The sequence below is a fragment of the Lissotriton helveticus genome, chromosome 2_1, assembly GCF_964261635.1.
Source record: "Lissotriton helveticus chromosome 2_1, aLisHel1.1, whole genome shotgun sequence".
NCBI classification, from domain to species: Eukaryota; Metazoa; Chordata; class Amphibia; order Caudata; family Salamandridae; genus Lissotriton; species Lissotriton helveticus.
Genome location: NC_136059.1, coordinates 1,315,968,801 through 1,315,993,203, shown reverse-complemented (window position 1 = coordinate 1,315,993,203; position 24,403 = coordinate 1,315,968,801). Strand labels below are relative to the sequence as shown.

General features: G+C 46.2%; 1 protein-coding gene across 1 annotated transcript in view; it reads left to right on the top strand.

Annotated features, from left to right (window-relative positions):
* Window positions 1–24,403, top strand: part of FBXO10 (F-box protein 10) — a 649,798-nt gene that overhangs the window by 359,140 nt on the left and 266,255 nt on the right. Inside the window, exons 6-7 of the mRNA XM_078676241.1 lie at window positions 20,697–20,767; window positions 23,130–23,282. Of these exons, the coding sequence (XP_078532367.1) occupies window positions 20,697–20,767; window positions 23,130–23,282 (224 nt within the window). The remainder of the gene's footprint in view (window positions 1–20,696; window positions 20,768–23,129; window positions 23,283–24,403) is intronic.

The following is a 24,403-nucleotide window of genomic DNA, read 5'->3' as shown; positions in this document are numbered from 1 at the left end:
GGGAAAAACACTTTAGAAATGAAACAGAACTAGTAAAACCGTGGATTCTGCTTAGAGTGGTTATGTAGCGCGGTGCATAATATGGGCAGTGTGGGAGGGTCAACGTATGGGGTTGTCTGACAAGGACGCGGGGGCACCAGGGGGACTGCTATACAGTATGCAAGGGAAGGGGAAGGTGTAGCGCATATATGTATAATGGGGGGGAAGTACATGAAGAAGTGAGGTGGGGCCTGCAGGGAGCCCTATATTGTTTGCGTGGAAAGTAGTGTGTCGCGTTAGTATCCAGACATGTCAGTTCGTCACAGGACCAGGGGAGCCATTCTTAATTTTTAAATTAAATGAGTGCCTGGGCTCTAGTCAGGAGGCCGCTTCCGCGTGCACTGCCCATTGCCGCTATCAATTACAGTAACAGCATAACAAATAAGTCACACTCCTACAAGTGTGACAATTCTGACAATTTCAGGACCCCGAAGTTAAAAGAATGGCTTTGGCAGCAGGTATTAGTCATTCTTAACGTATACTGAATTAATAAACAACAGTTGCTGTGCTCATCTTTGAAGTCCAAAAACAGTGCCACCATGTGGCAGAGTGTCATAGGTACAGGTGCTGACAATTAAGTGTCATTGCCAAGCACCGTAAACCACCGGCTCAAGTTAAGCACTGCACTGCAGGTGCATGGGCATGCGAATAGTCACTATTTCAGTCAATGCAATTTAGGGCGGGAGGGTGTAATTGTTTGCCTCAACATTTAGCAGGAACGTGTCCCAGCTCTCCCCACCCATGCGTGAGTCCCCATGCATTCTGACTACCGTGAGGATTTGGGTTTGTACTTGTGTCCAGTGTGTGGCCAGCAAGCAGTGTAAGTCGGGGTTGGTTGCTTTCCATGCCATTGCTATCAGCCTCTTGAAGAGGACGAACACCAGATCGATAACTCTGTGGAGGTGTCTGTCGCCCTTCGTTTGGGCATGCAGCCCTAGTCAACAGGATTCGGGTTTTTAGTTCGAGTGAGTGCTCTGCGAGTTTCGCCACTATGGTAGGTACTGCTTGCCAAACTGGGTGTAATATCGGGCAATCCCATACCATGTGATAGAATCTTGCATTCGGTAGGTGACATCAGGGACAATCCAGGGTCGGGTGGGATACATGTGCTTAATCGGCTGAGGGAGAGGTAGGAGTGGTGCACGTAGTTAAATTGTGTTAATGGAAATCTGGAATTATGGAAAACATCTTTCACCGATTGGGGTGCTCAGGACCAAGATTTATTTGAGATGGGCTGAGGTAACACCACGTCACACCTGGCTTGCGCACCCACTGCGTGTTCCAGTGGGGTTTGGTTAAGAGCTGTGAACAGAATGGTAACTGTATGATGTTTCCCATCGTGTGTGAGGAGCACATGCAACATCGCAGATGTGGGGTGTTCATAGTCGTCAGCGGTCCAAATGGCGCACAGCGGCGCTTGTATGATGTGGTGTGTGTCAAATATTTACTGCCAAAGCCGTTCGTGTCCATGATGTCCTGGAAGAACATGATGGAGCCCTCATGATAATTTCCCCTAGTTGATCTACCACCGCTTCTCTCCAAGGGGCAGCTTCTTGTAGCTGAACTGGGCCACGGAGGTGAGGCAAGTTTCAGATCGCTAATGCCGGGTAGTATGACAAATGAGGCCCTTTACCGTGTATGAATCAGAGCCGGCATGTACAGGCTTCGGTCATCTGGCTCGTTTTCTGGTGAGAGCGAATAGTTGGATCAGATAACCACATGTACATAGGTACGTCACCGAGAACTACACAAACTGATGCCAGTTTGAGGCATGTGGGAGTTTGTAGACAAGCCATTGGCAACTGTAGTTGCCCTGCCACATAGTACAACTTAAAGTTGGGTGCACCGAGACTTTCTTTAGTCAACAGGCACTGTAGTGTAGTGAGCGCGACTCCGCTGCGCCCCTCGCTCCATAATAATTTGAGCAGCAATCTGCACAGCTCACAGCAAAAAGCTCCTAGGGAGCACCATGGGAAGCGCGGAAAAGAAGTAAGGGAAGTGGGGAGCACAGCATCTTGGATATTATCACACGTCCCAATAGGGATGGGGCAGTGACCTCCAAAAAGGCAGAGATGGAGCCCACTGCTCTATTGTTGTTTCTCTCTGAGTGGTAAATCTGGACTCCCAGGGACTTGAAGGTATCACAGCACTACTTAAGACGAGTTTCCAGGGGGATGGGCTCCTGCATGATGGATTGTGGGGTCAAGGTGAGCACTCAGGATTTAGGCCATTTCACATGCAACCCTGAAACTTCACCATAATCATCAAGTAACCCCATGAGATCTGAAAAGGCGGCACCAATAACATGACGATGGTGGGCTAGCGATTTCATAATGAGGGCAAAAATAATCAGAGAGAGTGGGTAACCCTGTTGGGTGCTTCTTTGTATGTTAAAACTGTTGGTTATCAGCTGCCCAGTCTTGGCTCTTGCTGATTGACTGTTATATAGAGTTTTAATCCACCCTAGGAAACCTAGTCCAAATCCCATTGATTCAAGTGGGAGAACCATGAAATCTCATCCCAATGTGTCTAATGCTTTTTTATTGTCCAACGACACTGCAACCTGGGGGGAGGTGTTGACAGGAGTGCCTTGTATCAAGTGAAACAGCCAGCATATGTTAGTGAAGGTACTATGCCCCGGTAGAAATCCCGGCTGGTCAGTATATACCAGAGTGTTGTTGATGGGGAGAAGAAGGATAGCTGGGACTTTGCCTAGGATCTTACAGTCGAGGTTCAACAACGAGAGAAAGCAATACAGACTGAATCTCATTCAACTTAAAATCCTCCATCGGTTATATTTTGACCAAACATGCTTGCACAGTATTGGGAGAGTGATGTCCCTTGAATGTCTTGGGTATAGGGGCCGAGGGGGTTATTTCATTTATACTCTGTGGACCTGCCCTTCTATACAGTCATATTGGCAAAAGATAATACAAGAGCTGGGTAAAGTGGGAGGAGCAAATCTACCTGTTGAACCCAAATCCATCCTTCTTGGTATACCCAATTATGTGGCTGTCCCACGGGTGAAGCTTCTCTTCTGTAACTTGGAATTAGTGGTGATGAAGAGTGATGTGGCAAAACACTGGGGAGCTTCTGAAATACTGTTTGTCAGAATGGAGGGTGGGGATGGACCAATACTTGACCGCAGTAAAATTTACTTAGGCGTAGGGATTTATAGAGCGCATGGCTACCCTCAGGCCTCCCAGCGCTATAACAGGTAAGGGAAGCTATCTGGAATGAGAGTTAAGGGAACAGCCAAGTTTTAAGTTTCTTTTTAAAGGACTGTTTGTTTTCAATCAATCACAGCTCTGGGTCCATACTGTTCCAGAGTTTGGGCGCCAGATGTGAGAACGATCTTCTACCCCACTTTGCCCTTTTAATTCTGGAGGTGTTCATCAGAAAATTCGACCCTCATCTAAGACAGCGACGGGGTGAGTAGTGGGAAATCAAGGTTCGTAGCATGGTCGAACCTCTTCCATACATGACTCTATGTGCCAGGCATAGAGACTTAAATTTGATGCTGGTCTGATTGGGAAGCCAGTGTAGCTCTCTCAGGGATGCTCTAGCTGACTGATTCCTGGGTATCTTAAGAAGCAGTCTAGCTGCCACATTCTGTACAACCTGTAGCCTATTGGTGACATATTTGGGTGATCCAAGGTATAGTGAATTTCCATAATTGAGTCTTCATGCAACCAAGACTTGCACCACTGTCCTTCTCGATTTCTCCGGTAGAGGGCCAAGGATTTTCCCGAGCATCCAAAGGATGCCAAAGCATGTACCTGCCAGTTTTATGGCTTGCGTGTCCATCGTTCGATTCTGATCGAGCCACACACCCAGATTTTTTATGGCGCATTTAGGGGTTGGGGGAGGTCCCAGGTAGCTGGCCAAGGAATCTCTAAGCGAGGGTTAAAATTGCCACCCAGGATCATAAGCTAAGATTTGACCCGTTCAGCTTAAGGCTGCAGTCCACCATCAATATTCCTATCCTCTCCAGACACAGGGTGAGTTGCTTATGGTTGGAGTTCAGGGGGTCAGCTATTGACACCACTAATCGGTTGTCATCGGCGTATGACACAATGGAGAGTCCAAACTCCTGGACTATTTGAGCTAATGGGCTCAAATATACATTAAAGAGAGTCGGACTCAGGGAGGAGCCCTGAGGTACTCCCCATGGATCTGAGAGGGTATCTGACAGGACGTCGGCCGCCATGCACTGAAAGGACCTCTCGCTCAAAAACAAGGTCACCCATTGGTTGGTTGTACATTTGATTCCGATAGTTTGGAGTCTATTGACAAGGATTTTGTGGTCTACCGTGTCAAAAGCAGCGCTTAGATCTAATAAAACAATAGCAGCGGTCCTTCCCTGATCTTATATGCTTTTTTAATTTTTCGGTAATGATGAGTAGAGCTGACTCCGTATTATGCTCTGGCTGAAAACACATCTGGGTCTGATGTAAAAGACAGTGCTCTTCCAGGAACTGTGAGATCGCACTGTTCACATGTTTCTCTGCGATCTTTCCTTAGATGTGCAATAGTAAAATTGGGCGATAGTTTGCCATGACCATAGGGTCTAGTTGAGGTTTTTTCAGCAATGGTTTTACGATGGAGCACTTCCAGTCTTTAGGCACTATCCCCTTTTCCAGAGAGAGGGAGAGGAGGCTGGTGAGTATAGACATAGAGGGTGCCTATGTAAATTCTATAACATTTGGGGTGGGTAGATTAAATACTATGATCTAGAGATGTCAGAAGATGGAAATGCAGCCATTTTTGCGCAAGCCTAATTATACATTTGACGCATCAGCTATCCAAACCGAAGAAAACTGCTTCTGTCGTAAGCTCTTATCCGTGCCCCTTTCATCATCTCTCATCATCTGCCATAACGAGATGGGACTAAGATATATATGCGATCTAGATACCCCCCCCCCCCCCCTCCACACACACACACACACACTCACCACCACCACCACCACCACCCCCACCCTTGCTATGCCTTTCAATTTCGAATGACGAGAGCCAAAAAGATTGTTTGGTCTGTGATAAAGATCTTGATATTCTGTGGCTAACATTTGTACAAAAATCCTTTGTTTCCATTGATCTTCCCCTAGCAATTACTAAGGCTGAAACGTGCTACTCTGGGCTGGAAGCAAGTTCGATTTTTATTGCTAACTCTCACATGGGAGAAAAGGTTAAGCACGGAAATTTCAAAAACCTCCATTTCAACTGATCTCTCAGTGAACCATGACAATACCCTCAGCAATTATTTGTATACTGGGAGAGGAAAGCAGGAATGTTATTTACTGTTCTGCTTTCGGGCAGACACAATAAAATACCTACTTTGCTTTCCCTCAGGTTTTCGGCACAATCTAGAATCGCTTGTTTGTGCATGTAATAATATTTTTAAACGTTGAATGTTTCATTTTACTTTTTTCTGTGGCTTTTATTAGAAATATGCTAAAATGCTTTTAATGTCCTGAAATGTGGCACCCTGTACTCAGTCATTACTCTTTTTAAGTCAACTGAATAATGTTGAAACATGTTTTTATGTAAGCCTATTTTTAAGGCTGATGTACGCTCTAGACACTTAATGCATCTTGACTAAGCTGCTGATTTTAATTTATAAGGCGCCTTTTTAATTCGTAAGGGTAAAAATCAGATTAATGTACTGTTATAGTGTCCTAAAGCACATAGCACTTTAAGTACGCCTTCTTATAGATGTTATATGCAGGCTATTTTGAATCATAATAATTGCATATGTATGAGTAGTCTTCTGATTGGTCTCTGGTTTTATATTGTTTCATTGTTTTTGTTTCATACTTTTATGGCTGCATGCCAGCCAAATAAAGTGAACTTGATTGACCCTAATACCTGTAAAGGCCAGACTTGTATTGCATACCTAAGAGTTCCCAGCTCACTATTAATGATGTATGTGATGACTACTGCTGCATTTGTGCCCACCCACACTGTTTATTTGTCATGGGCACATGTTGGTACCCTTGTGCTTTGTTTTTCTCATAAACAATGAGAGAGGGTGGTAAGAGCGTACAGAGGTGTTCCTGCCCGGCTTGTGGAGAACAACGATCAGGGCCTCACAGAGCGAGGCCCAGAGACTTCCCAGCTTTCTGGATCCAGTAAATGCTAAGAAATTTGAGTGTTAAAGGTGGTGTAGTACTCGATCGGCAACCCGTCGGTGCCTAGAGTCTTATTCTGGGCTATTTGCAAAATGACCGCCTTATGTCTTCTAGTTGCAGGGGCTTTTCAACTCAGCTTTCTGTAATGAGTTCAGTCTAGCCACCAATGGACCACCGAAGGAAAGGTGCATGCCTGGTAATAGTAACAGAAAGCAGCATTTATGGCCAGCTGTGAGGTGATTATCGTGCCATAATCCAGCCGGAGTGCCGCAATTGGGGCGCATTAGTGGTCTTCCTTCATGAGCCATGCCATTAACCTCCCCGAGCTTTACACCTCCGGGTGTAATTGAGCCATGCTCTGATTGTAGTCGTGTTTGCCCAGCGTTGCTTCAGCCTCTGCCCTCTGCTTGCGCAGTCGCTAGAGTTGCTCTCCCATCGCGTTGCGAACGGCTACCCCCACCTTTAAGGGACACAGCTCCCATTCAATGGGGGAAACAGCTGTTATAATGCAGCTGTTACCATGCATTGCTGTTACAACGTGGCCGTTTCCATGCATTTACCATTACCGCGCAGGGTTTTACAAAGCATATGCCTGTACCACGCACTCCTTTACAACTAATTTAATCACATACAGACATATTCACCTATACAGCCACTCACACACCCATACAGCCTCTTAACACAGCCACACACTCACCCATACAAGCAGTCACACACTCACTCACACAACCACTAACATACCCATTCACACATCCATACAAGCACTCCCATATCTGCTCACTTACCCATACTGTCATTCACACAGACACTCACTCTCCAATACTACCATTCACATACCAACTCACTTAACTAAACAGTCACACAGAAACAGCTTCTCATTCACCCAGACAGCCACTTACACAACCAGTCAATCACTCATACAGCCATTCAGACACCCACTAACTCAGGCCACTAACTTATGGGTGATCGGCTCTCCCCAAGTTTACATCCAGGGATACGGCATCAATCTTTGTAACTTTTTAGTTTCAAGGATGGCTTAAAAATGTTTCTCAGATTGTTCCGAATGTTTACACAGTGTAGAGTTAACGTGCTGTCTTGGTTTTTACTGAGATGGTGCGATGAAACCGAAAAGTAGGAGGGAGGTCACTCCAGATTCACACTGTCTGTGATAACATGGGTTTCTGAGTCCACCGGGCATGTGCGGTTAGTACTAAGGGAGTCATGCCCGCGATGCGGCCTTCAGGGAGGCCCACTTGAGAAGGTAGATGTTTCCACACGTGCAATCCGGTGTGGTGGGCTACCCAACTGGGAACACGGGCCCTTCAGTACAACAGGTCACCCAGGTCAGGCATAACAGAGGAGAGCAGCACTGCTGGGCCGCAAAAAGTGGAGGATGTACCTATGAAGGTGTGCGTAGAGGAAGGGAAGCATGATGTCTGGGACGGTGAGAGTCTGTTATGCAGCCAGTGTGTTCTTCCAATCTCATGCCCAGTGCCAATGATGTCTGATGTTTAGCACTTTAACTTCAGGCAGGCAGAAGATGAGGTGATATAGCTGGCAGTGATGCCCCAAGATGCCCCAGCTACTCATGGTAACGTTCGTGGGTGGCACATGTCGCACACCGAGGGCACTGCAGTTCACCACTGCTCACAGTCCAAGGGGCCCTCCAGGTCCCACAGGAGCAGTTGTAATTACACTGGCTTGTTGGCAAAGTGAGAAGGCCCTGGAATGGTAGAATAGCAGTGTCAATGGGCTAAGGACAGGTTATATCCCGAATCAGCAGCTAGGGGTGTGCCTTATAAACTGGCTGGGTACTCAGAATACAATGTTCACGCCCAGGGGGAGCTCGAAGGAGTAGGGTGCCCAAGAGATGCAGGCCACTGTATGCTGATGTGTGGGGGGAAGCAATAACAGCGGGGAAGCAGTAACGCTTTCCCAGCAAGTACCTGCACTTCCAGTCATTTGCGGGCAACCATGGGCGGGCCGCGGCGTCAGCAAAATGACCCCCTGAAGGTACACGACTTTGCTGGTGGTGCACGGTGCACGCGGCTTTGAGCCTCAATCAAGGCCAGCACAGCTCAACAGGGCGTGAGGGCAGGCCCTGTGCGCTGCGGGCTCGATGCCGCAGCTCCAGTGGTGAATTTGTCTCCCGGGGGCTCCGCCCCTGATTCAGGCATTTCGAGTCCGCAATGGCAGGCTCTTTCCCAGATTGTGGGTGCGGGACCCTAGGAAACAGCAGCCAATCCGAGTCAGCCGCCGCACCACCGCAAGGGGCGTGAACACGCGGGGCCTTCCCCACTACTGGGTATACAACCTTTACAACGCAACTTTTACAACGACCTACCATTACCACGCATTTTTTACAACGCAGGATCCATTACAACGGATACCATTACCACGCAGGTATTTACAACGCAGGTACCTTTACAACGCATACCATTACAACATAAGTATTGGTAAGTATATTATTTTATTAAAAATATTATAAGTTTACGTTTTTGGGTAAAGGGGTATTTTTAGGGTTCAGGGTAAGTTTTCAGTTTTTAGGTAAAGGGGTATTTTTAGGGTTCAGGGTCAGTTTTCAGTTTTTGGGTAAAGGGGTATTTTTAGGGTTCAGGGTCAGTTTTTGGGTAAAGGGGTATTTTTAGGGTTCAGGGTCAGTTTTGGGTTTTTGGGTAAAGGGGTATTTTTAGGGTACAGGGTCAGTTTTGGGTTTTTGGGTAAAGGGGTATTTTTTGGGTTCAGGGTCAGTTTTGGGTTTTTGGGTAAAAGGGTACAGGGTAAAAATTAAATATAATTAAATTAAAATTACATTAAATTAAATTGATTAAATTAAATTAAATTAATTAAATTAAATTATATTAAATTAAATTAAATTACATTAAATTAAATTTAATAAAATTACATTATATTAATTTTAATTAAATTAAATATTAAAAAATATTATATACTTACCAATACTTACGTTGTAATTGTATGAGTTGTAAAAGTATATGCGTTGTAAATACATGCGTGGTAATGGTATCCGTTGTAATGGATCCTGCGCTGTAAAAAATGCGTGGTAATGGTAGGCGTGGTAAAAGTATGCGTTGTAACGTCATACATCCCCACTACTGTAATGGCGAGGTACGTGCGACGAGGGTCTTGATCTGCAGCGGAACGTAGAGGGGCCCCGGTTCGCCCCACGGTACTCTCACACATTGGGCAGGTCGGTTCCTGGCCGGGGTGTGCTCTAGTGGGTCGATGCCCCTATTGTCATTGGAATATGGATGGGCACGGAGTTTGTTCAAGGAGTTTGATTTTACTCTCGCCCCGGGCCCTATTACATAGTTGTTTCATGAAATACTTGCTGAACCAAACTATTGAACTTGGCACATTTAAAGTGGGATAACCAATGAGGGGACCCCAAAGTAGAGGATAGATAGCCAGAATGGTGAAGGCAAAGTAGATGCTGGCCTGCAGCAATTTGGATCCAAAGTAGCTAGCTTACTATTAACATAGGGGGTGATAGACACACCTCACGTTGGTCACTTATGTAATCGTGATTGGAAGAGACTAGGGGCCAGATGTAGGTAGGGTTTTACCGGTCGGTAACGGCCGAATTCGGCCGTTACCGACCGGTAAAAGTATTTTGAGATGTAGGGGCCAGAATCGGTAAAATTACCGTTTGGTAAATTTACCGATCGGTAATTTTACCGAATCTGTAAATATACCGGTCGGTAAATTTACCGACCGGTATTTTTACAGATTCGGTAAAATTGATATGTAGGTGGGACTCTTATGAGTCCCACAAGGCCTAAGAAATCGGTATTTTACCATCAAATTCAATTTGATGGTGAAATACCGATTCAGGTGTGCATGCACATGTGTGCATGCACACCTGTGCCATATGACAGGCAGACCTGCCCTTAGGGCAGGTATGCCTGCCATATGGCCCCCGACCCTTTTTTGGGGGTGCTAGAGGGTGTCAAAGTGACACCCCCTGCACCCTTGTCAAAATCGGTATTTACCGATTCGGTAAATACCGACCGGTAATGCCCCATTCATTCCTATGGGCTTCAAAGCCCATAGGAATGAATGGAGCATTACCGGTCGGTATTTACCGATTCAGTAAATACCGATTTTTACCGAATCGGTAAAATACACATCTGGATGGACCTACATGTCCACCCTTCATATTTACCGATTCTTAATTACCGAATCGGTAAAATTCGGTAATTAAGAATCGGTAAATATTTTTTACCTACATCTGGGCCTAGAACTTTGACACCAGACCCTGTGGCATAAGGCCAGGCTTCTAATGCATTCTCCTTCTGACAGATTTGTTATGTGCACCCGAACCAGGTCATCAGAGTGGGTCTGATTTATGAGAAGGGGGTCACTTAAGTCTGTCAGAAGTTGTGAATCCTACAGAAAGAATATTACCCAAGGTAGGCAACTGGAGCTTCACACTGGGCGTCACACCCCTTGCACTTTTTCAAGCATATACAATATTGTGTTATGGTCTTCCTGAGCATACACTCCTATTTTTTGCACAAGACGTCAACTACATACAGAGCGAAAACTGGAAATGTCAAACTCTGTTATACACCAAGAATGTCTTGTGTATCAGGACTGTATTTTTGCAGCCTGCTATCGTCACAAAAGCATCATGTACATTGCACATAGAAACTGGAATTTCATATTGGGTTTTGCCAAACACACTTACTGTCTCGCAAGTGCAGCCTACACTCACCCCTAACAAGGCACCTACTGCACACATCAATGGCATCACACATAGGAAAATACACACTGCCTTGCCAGTAAATGCACGTGCGTTGGCATAACAGTGTCTACTACAATGAAGCTAGCATAGCAAAGAGCTGCACACCTTTCAACTAATTCCAGCCACCGCCCACCTTCCCAGCTTAGAGGTCGACAGTGCATCCCTGGGACAGGGCAAATTATGCATTGGCAGGAGCAGTAATGGTATAAGAACGCAAGTCAACCTCACATGGGCATCAGTTCTGAAGTATAGTAGTATGGGCTACATGCGCCAGTGAGCACAATAAACATGTGCTTTCTGAACAGCAAGGCCCTACATATGTGCGGCTTGTTTAAGCTAAGGAGACAGAACACAAGACCCACAAGCAGATTTAAAACAATGCTCCTGTCCCAGGCAAACCATGCTAAATACAATTACTGTATTATCACTGACCTTGTACTCGTTCAAGTTCGAGTGTATTTATCTCATGCCGTAGTTAACTAAAACCATACGTATAAAGTAAAAAAAAAAAGTTAAAAAATGACGATAGTACAAATTCTGGTTATTACAATTCTTGGACGGATTAAAACACTACAAACCGATAGAAAAAAAGTGGATACGTTATGAGAGGCACTCTAATAATAAGTGCTAATGTTAACAAATGGATAGTGGTAAAGTGCAATGTGCATTTTTGACCAACAGGTATTGGTGGCACCGATGCAGTTCCTGACGTACCTGTCCAACTATAATGGGGAGTTAATATTATACCTTAAGGCAAGTTTTCCGACCCATTGAAAGTTTAACGTGGTTTAACAGAAGATGCTACACCTAGCTTCCTTTCTACAGCACCCTTGAACTTCACAAGTCGAATGGCAAAAGGTAGTTGCAAAGCTAATTGTGTACCCTCTCGCAGATTTCCTGACCACTTTAATAGTTCAACATGGTTTGGTAAATATGCTGCCCTCATCTTCCTTTCTACAATACCCATAAAGTTCACAAACCACGCGTCACTTGGTGACCTGCAAGAACGGAGTCTCAACTGGTTAAAAAGAGGATTTAACCCGTTAACCGCGGCCGGCATTCCGCCGCGGTGCGGGTGATTTATGACTGGGCGTGGTCAGGACAGCCCCAGGCCGTCCTCCGCACACGCCCACCGTGACGTCGGACGGCCGGGGGCCGTCCGATGCACGGAAAGGGTTAAAAGGACACACCTCTCTTTGAAATAACACCGAGCGTAAATATACAGAATGTGGGCCAGATATATGACCCTTTTTAGCATTTGCAAATGGGAAATCGGGCCGTTTGTGACCACTAAAAAGGGTTGTGGGGTTGCAAATTGTGAACCATCTCATTAATATTAATGAGGTAGGTCTTTAGCAACCCCATTAGGAATTGCAAACAGTGTCTGAGACACTGTTTTATATTCTATTTTGCGAATCGCAGATTGCAAGTCGCAAAACATTGCAATTTGCGACTCGCAAATTGGAATGGTAGTACATCTGGCCCAGTATGAATAACAGATTCCTTGTAGTTGTTGCATAGCCTACAGTCAGTGGCAGATGTTTAGTGGCAGATGTTTCACTTAACACTTTCAGGTTATGTTCCAGTGTGGGCAGGCCTCCAAGCCAATCCTGTAGAAGTTTGTGTTTACTATTTTTAGAAAAACAGAGACTCTGCGTTGGTTGGGAACCAGCCAAGCACGCTCACACTTCGCCAGTTGCCGTTTATCTCCCGACCACGATTGTCGTCGAATGGTTTTTGATACCAATCTTTTGAAGATGGACAAGGAAACTGAAGCAGTCCATAGTTTATTTGAAGGTTGTGGCAGTGAGTTGTTCAGGAAAGTTTGTGCAGCTACCTTTGAGCTACCTTTCCATCTATAACTGATGCTCAAGTGTATTTTCCTTTGCTGCTCTTTCTGAGTTTAACGAGTTCATAAAACACTTTTACTTTAGCTTCATCACACAAGCTAACCATTCACATCTATGTTGCCCATATGGAAGGTACTGGATGCTGCCAATAAGTTTCCTTCTGATTGCCCGAAGGTAAGGTTGACTCTTCCCAGTGGCCACAGTGCACTTGGGCACTCCTTACAATTTTATCCGGAATGATAACTCTGGTTGAAATTCTGCATTTTGCAATTCTGAGTCCCTCCGGGGCTGGAATGATTAGATCTGCAAATACTGGACCAAAAATGTCCAGGTCCAGAGACACCAGATCCATCAGTAGTGCTGCAGGGGAGTGGCTGTGGGCAGCATCATAGCTGTCCATCGTCCGACCCCTGCAGCAGTACCTCCAAATGATAAGCACCAGCCTGTCCTTGTGCACCAACCCCTCTCACCTTACCTATCCCACCACCCTCCTCAGGCCATCGTGTTAACACTTCTTACCGGCTGAGAGCTTCCCCCACAAACCGGGGCAAACTGCCTGGTAAATATGGTCTGGTACTGCCTAAAATCCCCTCCCCTTAATAAGCCAAATACCCTTGGGAAATGGGGACCCTCCCAGCTCCCGTGGAGGCCTGCCACCCGCCTTTCCCCCGAGGCAAACAATGCAAACACCACAACTGTTTGGATTAGGGGTCGTAGTAACCCCGGACGTATTTTATTACATAAAATCATCAAAACATTGAAATTCTTATTATTTACATTATGTACAATACGCAGAAAGTCCAATACATTGATAGGTACAAGATGTCAATTGGCTAACCTTAACATGCTTCTAGTACATAGCCGTTCCTATCGTAATCTAAGCGATGAAGATAGTCTGTTTCTGCGTATCCCTGTTAGAGCATTTGGCAAGGTGAATGACTGGCGGCCCCAGATCCCGATCAAGCTAGGTCCCAACATACCGGAGTGACCTTGCGTAGGGGGCCCAGCTTACCGGATGGATACCTCCCCCGGGCCCCCGCTACGCCCTCAACGTTAAACTCCATAAAGGGGCGCTGCAGTTATGCATCCTTGTGCCCTTGAGCACATGTGTGTGCGGGGATTGGCCAACCAGCCTACTGGAAGCAAAACTTCCCTTACCCCCATCCCCCTCCAGCCTACCAGCTGTAACTGCCCCTGGAGGTCCATGACGACCCTCTGTCTCCCCCCTCTGGCATCCCCACTTGACAATGGTGATGCCCACTAAGGACCGAAAACTATGCTCACCAATCATGACCTTACCGCCACAGGCCAGTATAGTTGACCGACTATCTGGCCTCCCCCATCTGCCTACTAGAAGGTCATGCCCTGCACCTTGCGCCGTCTAACAATGCCAGTATGTTCTCCATGAATAACTGATTACCACGACTTGAGAGATGAACACCTTCATGCAGAAAAAACTGCTCACCTCGGATGCACCCATGACCTATAGATCTAAGCTTCGGGGTCCTTAATAACTTTTCCATTTTGTTGTGAATCCTCCTAACCTAATGATTCAAGGCCCACACAGACTCACCCCCGCTCCACTTGAATCTAGGAATCATGTGTGACCACACTATGATTGCCTTGGGGCATCTCTTTGCCAACCACCTTACCTCAGTAAGCAAGGTCTCAACTCCGCCCCTCCGCCCACCAAGTCGTTACCCCCTAAATGCAAAATACAAACCGCAGGAGGTCCCTGACGATTTTTTAGCGCACGTGCCACCAGGTCCCTGAAATGACTACGTCTCAGACCATCTTGCCTGTAAAACAAGATTTTTGCACCTGCCTGTCGTGCCCTTACCTCATAGGAACCTGTAACAAAAAACCTTTTTAACTTCCTTACATATGAGTGGCCAATTATCCACACATCCTGTTCCACGTGTTCCCAGGCGTGAACCTGGTCTGTAACGTGCTCTGTGCGTCGATGAATTGTTGACTGTTGTCCTCCTGCCTGACTGGATGTTGCAGTCTTTGTTGAACGGTGGACCAATGCAGGCTTCCCCTCTGCGTCACAGGATGTAGAAACTGCAAATCAAACCATGAAAGAAAACCAACCGTCAGCGCATTATTTTGACACTTCTAGAGCATGTGTAGGTGCACATAGCATTTATAACAATTCAAGGGTCATCTACCAATCCTTTGCACCTCAATCACAGAAAATCCCCTGGCCACCTCTTCGGTGGCGGCCCCTATCCTAAAGGAGTGGGTCCCAAAACTGCCTGGGTCTAAACCGGCTTACTGCATGGCTAGGCCCATGACCCTCTTAAACTGGAAGATAGTGAGTGGGGTCCTGTCTGTGTGCGCAAGTAATGGCCCCACGCGCACCTTGGATGGTGCGCCAGAAATATCTCCAACCTGGCGAAGGTGCAGCAAGCGCTTCCTTCGGCCCTATGCAAGACCACCCCTTCCCCCCTGCCTTCCTGATCAGTTTTGGACCTGGGTATTGATATCATTAAGGAGTCCCCCTGAATCTGCATGTGCGCCAACTGCAGCCCCCTTGCCAATCCATTTTGTGTCTGTCTACCAGCTCCCCTATCCTAAAAAGCGCCATAGACCACTAAACAGAAGGCCGCTTGGAACAAAAGTGCTTCCCCAGCTGAAGTACACACTTGGTGCAAAGCATCCATCAGTGTGGCCAATATTTGTATTCCTATGGGTCTCCTTACATCCGGCTGCCCTCCCTGTAGGCGTTGCCACCTTCTCAGGGCCTTCCACACTATAAAAGTGCCAGTTGGACCCCCCTTTTCCCTAACTTTCGCGAAAAAGGAAATGGCCGCAATATGTCACCTTGCTGATGCTACTGAGCACCCTTCATCTCTCATAGTTCTTAAATAGGAAACGGCAGACCCAGTGTTGTGCCATTTTTCCTCCCAACTGTTCCCCAAGAAATAGCAGTTCGCCCCAAATGCCCCTTTGTATGCTCTCCTGGTCCTGGATGCTAGGCTAGCTGCCACGAGGTCCGATAACGGGGGGCACCAAGCTGCCAAAGCTGTTCTGGGAAAGGCGTTGGGTTCTCTGCCACCGTTGGGTGATGAGACCTGAATACCTGCATATTAAAGCGAGAGAGCGCATCAGCTGCATGGTTTAATACTCCTGGCTCATGTTTGGCTCTAAACAGAAGATTAATTCTCATGCACAGCAGTATTATCTCCTTTAGTAGGCGCAAGATCATCTTACACTTTGCATTTTGATTATTGATACATTCCACAACAGCCATGTTATCAGACCAGAAATACCACAGATTGGTTCCTCAGTTGTTCTAGCCAGACGGTCAATGCCACCAAGATGGGAAATAGTTCAAGGAAGCTTATGTTACTTGTAAGCCCCGTGTCCTCCCACCACGCTGGCCAGAGTTGGGCAACCCATTTCGGACTTAGAATGGCGCCAAAATCCTCACTACCCGCTGCGTCCGTCATCAACCCTATCTCTGGGCTGGACCTGGGGGGACTGGGCCACACAACCCTACAGTTGAAGTCACGCAGGAATGCCTTCCAGATTCGCATGGCCTGCCTGACCTCACTGGACAGTCTGGTGTGATGGTGCTTCTCCCTGAGTCCTGACATAGCCTGTGCGATGGTGCATGAGAAAGATAGTGCCATTGGAATTATTCTCAATGCAAAATTCAATTGCCCTACGACCTGCTGTTAGTGATATAGTGTAACCTTCTCCTTTGTCAAGCAATGCTGCAATGCAGCCCCAAAGGTCGTGATATTTTTCTAGGGGAAGCTGTGACACTCCCAGCACAGAATCCAACTCTATCCCCAAGAATTCAATCTCAGTGCTTGGCCCCACCATCTTGCCCTGTGCCATACGCCAAAGTCTGCACATGAGTGCACAAAACCTCTGCAATGCCCACCCACAGTCCTGAGATTCTGGTGCCCCCAAGAAAAGGAAAACGAAAATTAGCAACAATGTCTCAACCGGATTCAATGAGGAAGGCAGATACATGTGTATGTACATGACATTACTGAACGGAAACAGGGAGGCTCGAGGTGGTTTGTTCAAAAGTGCTCATGGCAGAATCCATTGTAAAATCTTGACTGCCCCGTTGGTAACACACTACCTTGAAAAAAACACAGCAAACTAGAAATCACCTGACAGGTGATCGACCGACCTCTACTACCCATCATGGATGGCAACCTCCAAACCTTACTAAACAGGAGCGAATGCAAATGGATCACACGCTGCAATTCAGTGGACCAGGGCTTTAATACCATTGATGAATGGAACAGTACAGTTCAAATTTGTATTTTCGCTTACTCACCCAGATCTCAACCTGGTCTATGGGTTATACTCCTCTTGTCATTTACCCAAGAAAAGGAAGTCATCAAGATAGTGTAATACCCACTGGTGCCCTGTTGCTTGCCTGAAAACCCATCCAAAATAGAGCTGAATTTCTTGAAATAGGCGCGAGATACTGAACATCCCATAGGCATACATTTGTCCACATAATACTTCCCCTTGAATTGAAAACCCAACAGGTGAAAACCAAGTGGGTACACTGGCGACAGGCAGAAAGCGGACTCATTATCTGGTTTTGCCAACAATGCGCCCCAACCCAACCCAACCCCCTAAGCATCTCAACTGCTTGATCAAAAGAAGCGTACTTGACACTGCATAGGTCTTCATCAATGGCGTCATTCAGTGACACACCTCTGGGGGCCGAAAGATTATGAATCAGTCAGAATTCCCCTTGTTCTTTTTTGAGTACCTCTCCCAATTGAGCGCAGACAAAATCTTGCATTGGGGGGCCTCAAATGGGCCAGCTAGTCTGCCCAACCAAACTTCCTGCTCATTTTTTGCGGCCGCCACCCCTTCATTAGCCCTGATCGATAGCTGATTCTGGCAATGTGACACCCCCACATTACCAGGTGCAGGTATCCTGAAGCCGTCCCTGAAACCTTCCAGCAAAATTCTAGCAAACTTGGGGCAAGTGTAACCGTTCAACCATGGTGTCAAAGCACTTGTTATAATTGAAGATCTGGCCTTATCAAGAGACACACTCTCAGTCCTGCTTCTTGCCTCCCTTGTCTTTTGCCTTCTTTTTTTTTATTTTATTTGTATTTTTATAAGAAATTTTTTGTCTTTTGCCTTCTTAAAGCATTTGGACTCTGGGTGCAAAGAGTTGCCACAGAAAGAACATGCATGTTTGAATTTACATGTGCCGGCTGCTCTGTTACAAGAGCACCTGCTGAAATCCCAACACGCCCCCTTACTCTTTCCCCCACCCCCTGAGTTGCCTGGGGGCCTGCATGAAAGGACTGACCCTGAAAGGTGTCTTGAGACTGACCCCGGGTGGTGTCCTGTGGACCACCTCTGAAATGTGTTAGATATATGATCATGTCAATCTGATTCCAGCCCAGTGCTGGGTCAGATGCCTTAGCTCTTCTAAAATCCTTGTCATAATCGTTCCATCTATTACCACCATAAGTGTTGTGCGCACAAGTAATCCTATTCTGGTAACAAGCCAGATGGCAAGACCTGGGACACGCTCACCAATTATTGACGTGAAAACAGTAAAACCTTTGATCCAATTCACCAGCATCTCCCTGACCCTAAACTTCAACAGCATATTAGCCCACTCTCTTGGGTGCGTCCATTCCTTATACTTTTTAGCCTCCTCCCTTTCTGTCTCATCTAGCAGCAGGGAAAACATATTCACATAGGAGCCTTCCCATATCTTTTCTTTAATTTCTTAAAACACATGTCACCCTAATTGCTCTCTAACGGAGTGAACTTCACCTAATCCCAAAGGTGGCAAAGTTTGCGGCATACCTGTTGGCGCTGTCTGCGCTGGCTTCATTGCTTCTGCGTCTGCTGGTGTGGTGGCTGCGGGTGGAGCTCTCCCGATTGGCCTTGTACCTGCCCCCCAATAGAACCCCCGCCGGCACCGCCGGCCTGTCTCAGGGATTAACCCCATCTAACTGTGCCATTATCTGTCTGGCCTTCTCCAGTGCATTCTCCCCGCTACCCGACACTCCTGCTGCCGGGGACCAGTTACCCACTTTTTCCAGCCAAAGGAATACCGCTGCTAGATTAGATACCAAATCAGGGTTGACCTGCGTGGGGACCAGCGGGCCTGCTCATCAGTGGGGAAGGGGGCACACAGTGTACTTGGCTGACCTCCTGCCCCCTCGCTTCTAGGCTGATCTCCCCCACCGCCCATATTAAGCTGACCACCGTTGGCATGCGGGACCGGTACGGGCTCCACCGACTGGGGCACTACCCCTCAGGGGCTGGTGGAGTGGTCCAATCCGTCCCATCCTCTGCCCTAGGTGGAGGTGCCCCACCTTTCTTAGGTCTAATCCTTTTTGGCACTGGGGGAAAAGCTGCCTTAGGGGCTACCCCAGTTCGCCTGGGCCTATCCTCTGCCACTTTTGGCCATCCACCTTATCCCTTATAGCGGCTAAAGCCTGGCCCATATCATCTACCTTCTTCATCATGGAGTCCATTGCCCCCATTTTTTGCATCATCCTCTCCATAAAACTATTCATGCGAGAACGCTGCTTGTTCCACTTCACCTTAGGGGCTATTGTTGTACACACCCTAACTCACTGAACCGCAATATAACCGCAATCTAATAGCTGGAAACCAGTGCCCCACAATACGCTATGCACCAATGTAATCAGGGTACCAAACACCCCCCCTAATAATCACAAAAAAACCAACAATGGTGCACAGACCACAGCCCACTGCGCTCTGGTCTGACACAGACCCTTACCTTGTAGAAGTAGCAGCCAAAACACAAAGGGTAAAACACTCCTCGGCGATGTTGGTGAGTCTTCACTGTGGATGATCGATCGTGCCAAGGTAGATGAGCAAAGCACCAAAACCACCATGACCCAGGGTGGAGAAAGAACCCAGTATAAGATATTAGTGAATCCATACAGAATCCAAAAATCTGGGACAAAAAGCTTCAAAGTGGGTGAAGAGTGCAACAAAAAATAGGGTAACTAATGCATTGCAACACATGCATCTCCAGGTAAAGCCTCCTTATATTGATCCAGGCAGGAAATTGTATCACAGGAATGCATCTTGGTTTGCAACTTTAGATGCCAAACACTAAGAAGGCTACCATCTTGGATGAAATAAGGTCTAGCTAGCCACTCTTTCAGAAGAATTGTATCTTCCAGGCATGAGAAGACAAACCCTTTCTTTGTTGTCCTTTCTGTCCTATTCTGCTGTCTTCCCAGGCTAGTGTCCCACATGGCCCACAGAATAGACTGACGGCTAGCCACAGAAGAGATTCCAGCACTGACGGATGCCACTAGAGAAGACTCACCTAGCACTAAGTGCAAGGACTAGATATATGCTTCCTCCACAGAGGACACACCCCACCACGCACACGCCGCTGTCTGCTGTGCATATGTAACACCACTTAACATCAACCAAAGAGGTGTCTGCTGCACTCAAGAACCAGCTTGTGATCCTTCTGTAGGAAGGGTGTTTCTAAAGATCAGAACAACAATTCATACCGGGTCCAAATGATAAGCAGGAAACACCCCAGCAGAATATCTGTGCTCAACTTCACAGATTAACTCCTGTCCTGTACCAGGAGTATACATTTATTCTGAAAGTATATCATCAGATAGATGAACAGAGACACTTGGATCACTCAGAGACACATAGCTACACAAGTCAAGACACTACAGTAGAGAGTGTTTGAGAGAGGATAATTGGTAGAAGCTTGATCAAGGTTTGAAGGTTTTAAAGTAAAATAGTTTGTTCTTTCAACTTTCCCCCCTAAGGTTACCGATGTGGAATTCCTTTAATGTCAACTGCAATTTAAGTGGTGAGACCAAATATTCTGTTTTCTTTGTTTCATATTGTTGCAGTTTGTGTAACTAACATATTGTTTTTTCTTGTTTATTGTAGTGGGAACCACATATTTCAAGGGCTTGCTGCAGGGATTGCTGTAAATGAAAATGGAAGAGGCCAAATAACAGGTAGAAGACAAATTGCATGATTCAGCGGTGCGATGACCAATCATATTGGGGGAGGGGGGGGTGTAATGGTTTCTTAATAAGGAACTGCTTTGTTCCGTTCACCCCTCTTCTCACTCAGCAATTCACAATTTGTGAAAGAGGCGGAAGAAGAAGGGTAGGTGGAAAGGATGAATGAGGAAATAAGAAAAAGAAGTGAAAGAGGGGCAGAGGGGAAAAAGGAGGGCAGAATGGAGGTTTAGATGGGAAGGAGAAAGGAGTGGCAAGAAAGAGGATGAAGAGACAAGGTGTAGAGGCATAGGAAATGGAGGGAGACCAGAAGAGAAAGAAAATAAAAAGCAGTGGATGAGCGGGAGAGAGGAAAATGGATAAAATAAGTGTGGCGCGGAGGAATAATTGATAACAGAGGAAGCAGTGGGGCCAGAGAGGAGAGGGACAGGTGAAGAAAGCAAATTTAAGGCAGCAGTAGGGGAAATTGGAGAAGAGGAAGGAAGGAAAAGCAGAGAGGGACTATTGGGAGAAGAGGTAAAGGAGCAAAAAGATGGTACGTAGAGGTACAGCAAGGAGGTTTGATAGGAAAGAAGGGAGGGATATTGCCAGGATGGAGGGGGAAAAGGAGGCAGCTGGAGGTAGAGGAGTGTGCGAGGAGTAGATGGGAGGTAAAGATGGAAAATCTAGATCAGCAGGCGATTTGAGTGTCAGGAGAGAGAAGGCTTTGCGGGAATGACGGATTAAAGAGGTAGAGAGCTAAGAGAAGTGAAGGTTACGTAAGTAGTGATGAGGGCATAGAATAGAGAATTTGGGGCAAGAAAGAGCAGAGGTGGGAAAGGAGAAAAAGAATGCATCTGTCGAGAGTATTTTGGAAGGACGAGAATGAAGGAAAAGGACAGACTAGGGGGAGACAAAGAGGTTTAGAAGAGATGGATGGAGAAAGTTGGAGACTGATGGAGGACAGAGGGAGAGAAGGTGAAAATTAGGAAGACTATAGAGGTAGAAAGAAGACTGAATGGCACTATCATCTGTGATGTAATTTGACAGATCATAAACAGCACAGATGGGTTATGGTTGGGTAGTTGACCATAATCAGCCAATGTAAGTATTCATAAGGGTTGAATAGGTAACTGTAGTAGCGGCTCCTCCTGTGAAGTAGCAATGGGACGGGGAGGGGGACAAGTGGGGTTTGAAAGACAAAAAAAAGAACACTTACTTACTGGCCGGCCCCCTCCTATCCTCTGCCCTCTGCCTGGTTCTGTGGGAGCAGGAACCAGGATGCACACCCAGGCTCCCCTAAGCCAATCACAACACTGCAATGTAGTGTTGTGATTGGTCTGAGCGCCGTGGTTCGGTGCTCAGACAGGGAATGGAAGCCTGGGCATGTTCTCCATCCAGAGTGGAAAAGATGCAAAGTGCTCAGGACTGTTTGGCCTGCCCAAGACGGCCTGCCAAACAGTCATGGGCACTTAGAGAGTGCCACCACTCCCCCCCCCTGCGCTGCCCAGCCCCGCCCGCCCAGCAAAACTACTTCAACACGGACAAATAAAATGATAATAATCTCGGGTTATTATCATTTTTTTAACCTTTTTTACAGTGCTGAAAGGCAGTGGGGCAAAGCTCCCCAATCCTTAGCTGAGGAGCCGTCTTTGCCACCACTTCAACTGAAGGTTTTTGTGGGAATTTCGGTATGTTTCTCTAAGAAATGTTTCTACGTGATCGTAGTAGAGAACGATAATGTCCCTTTAGCAATGTATGTGCTGTAAATAAACATTTAGATGGATGTTTTTAAAATCTACTTTGTTGCTATGATATTCTATTACTTTTCCAAATAGCAAAGTCCTATATTTCCTGGTGTTGCAGGACATACTGCTTCATAATAATGAAGTATATTTTCCCTGTGAGTGAAAAATGGTTTTGTGTGCAAATACAGAAAACCACTACACCACTCCAGAGGGATTGTCACCGTTGCAGACACTTGCCAGCAGCAAGCCTGGCACAGGAAGAATGGAGCTGAAAATCTGACTGGCTTGCACTTCTATATGTACAACTGTGGATTTTTGAGAATTCCTGAATACTTCGTAATGTATTTCTTATTTTTCCAAATCTCTTGCCTATTGCACCACGGAAGGTTGTTATTGACCATCACCTGTCAGTTTGGAAGGTGAACTGCAGAATCTAGACACTGCAACCTGGGTCTCAGTGGAGAAGATACTCCTCATGACTACTAACAAAATTGATTTTGAGAGATTCCAATTAACACTGAGGTTATTTTTCATGTGCATTTTCTTATGTGTGTTACACCCTTGCCAGTTTTTGATTTGATTAAAGTTTTCGGATTAGGATACACCTCTTTCTCTCTTCCGCACACCAGAAAATGTCATCCGTGAAAATCAGTGGGGTGGCGCCGACATCCGACGAGGAGGAGACCCAGTTTTGAGAAGTAACCTCATTTGCTTCGGATACTCTGATGGGGTAGTCGTTGGTGAGCGAGGAAAGGGATTAATAGAAGGCAACACCATTTACGGTAATAAAAAAACCCAGTTCAGCCATACTGTTCTTGAAATGTTGTGTTTTGTAATGAATGTGCCTGTAGTATAGCTGAACACCATAAACACCTGCATGCAGTGTGCAACTCGATGACCGCTGTGCCACATAATGGCTCTTACATTCATCAATATATTAATTCATCCCCTCAATCCCATGAACACAGGGTGAAGGAAACCTGTACAATACCTACACAAAATGACAAAAAGGTGAAATGACAAATGTACGCTGTAAACATTGAGATGCTGGTGGTAGGAAAAGGCCAGTGCAAGAGAGTTGGTTTGGCAAAATGTTCGCTTCATGCCTAGTAAAACTATTTGTAGGCAGAGACATTTTAAGGCATTGGCAAAGTGGGCTCCCCCAGCCTGGGGGGGGGGGGGGCAATTAGAGCTAGTTTTGTTTTGCAGAGGGTCTTGGCCCAATGGCCTTCAATAATTCTTAAACAGATTGTTTTAAATACCGTTTTCCTTTCATTTATTTTAATGTGGGTGTTTGTGTGAGGGTCTATTACAGACATCTTGCATAGAAATGTGTTTGTTTCATGCAAAATCCATAAAAAACGTTTTCTTAGATCAAAACGGGACCTCGCATATGAGAAAAGGGAGGGTGTCACATAAACGATTTGCAGTAATATTAGTGAGCTGCTGCTGTGTTACAGCATTGAAAACACACGTCAGTATCCCTGAATATTAGACGTAAAGACATTGCGAATTTGCACCAGTGAGCCTGTGCAATGTCAGTGACCAGGCCAAAGAGGGCATGAAAGAGTTGAAATTGGATGATAAATTCAAAGCTGTTCCGAAAAGGATCCCCTAAAATAATTTTTTCCCAGGACACCCAACATCCTTGAAATGTCCCTGTTTGTAGGCCATCATCAAACACACCTTGTATGAAAAGGGGATCTGTAGACCTTGACTCCTGGTTTTGAACATCTCTACCCCAGAAGCAGTCTTTCACGAGTCCTCTACTACTGCTTGGAACTCCATACCTCCAAACACCGAACTGGAATGCACCCTCCTTACCACCAGGAAACTCGTAAATCCCGTAATGTTCACCTGTTCCTAAACTAATGTATGCAACGAATCATTTCATACACTGCCT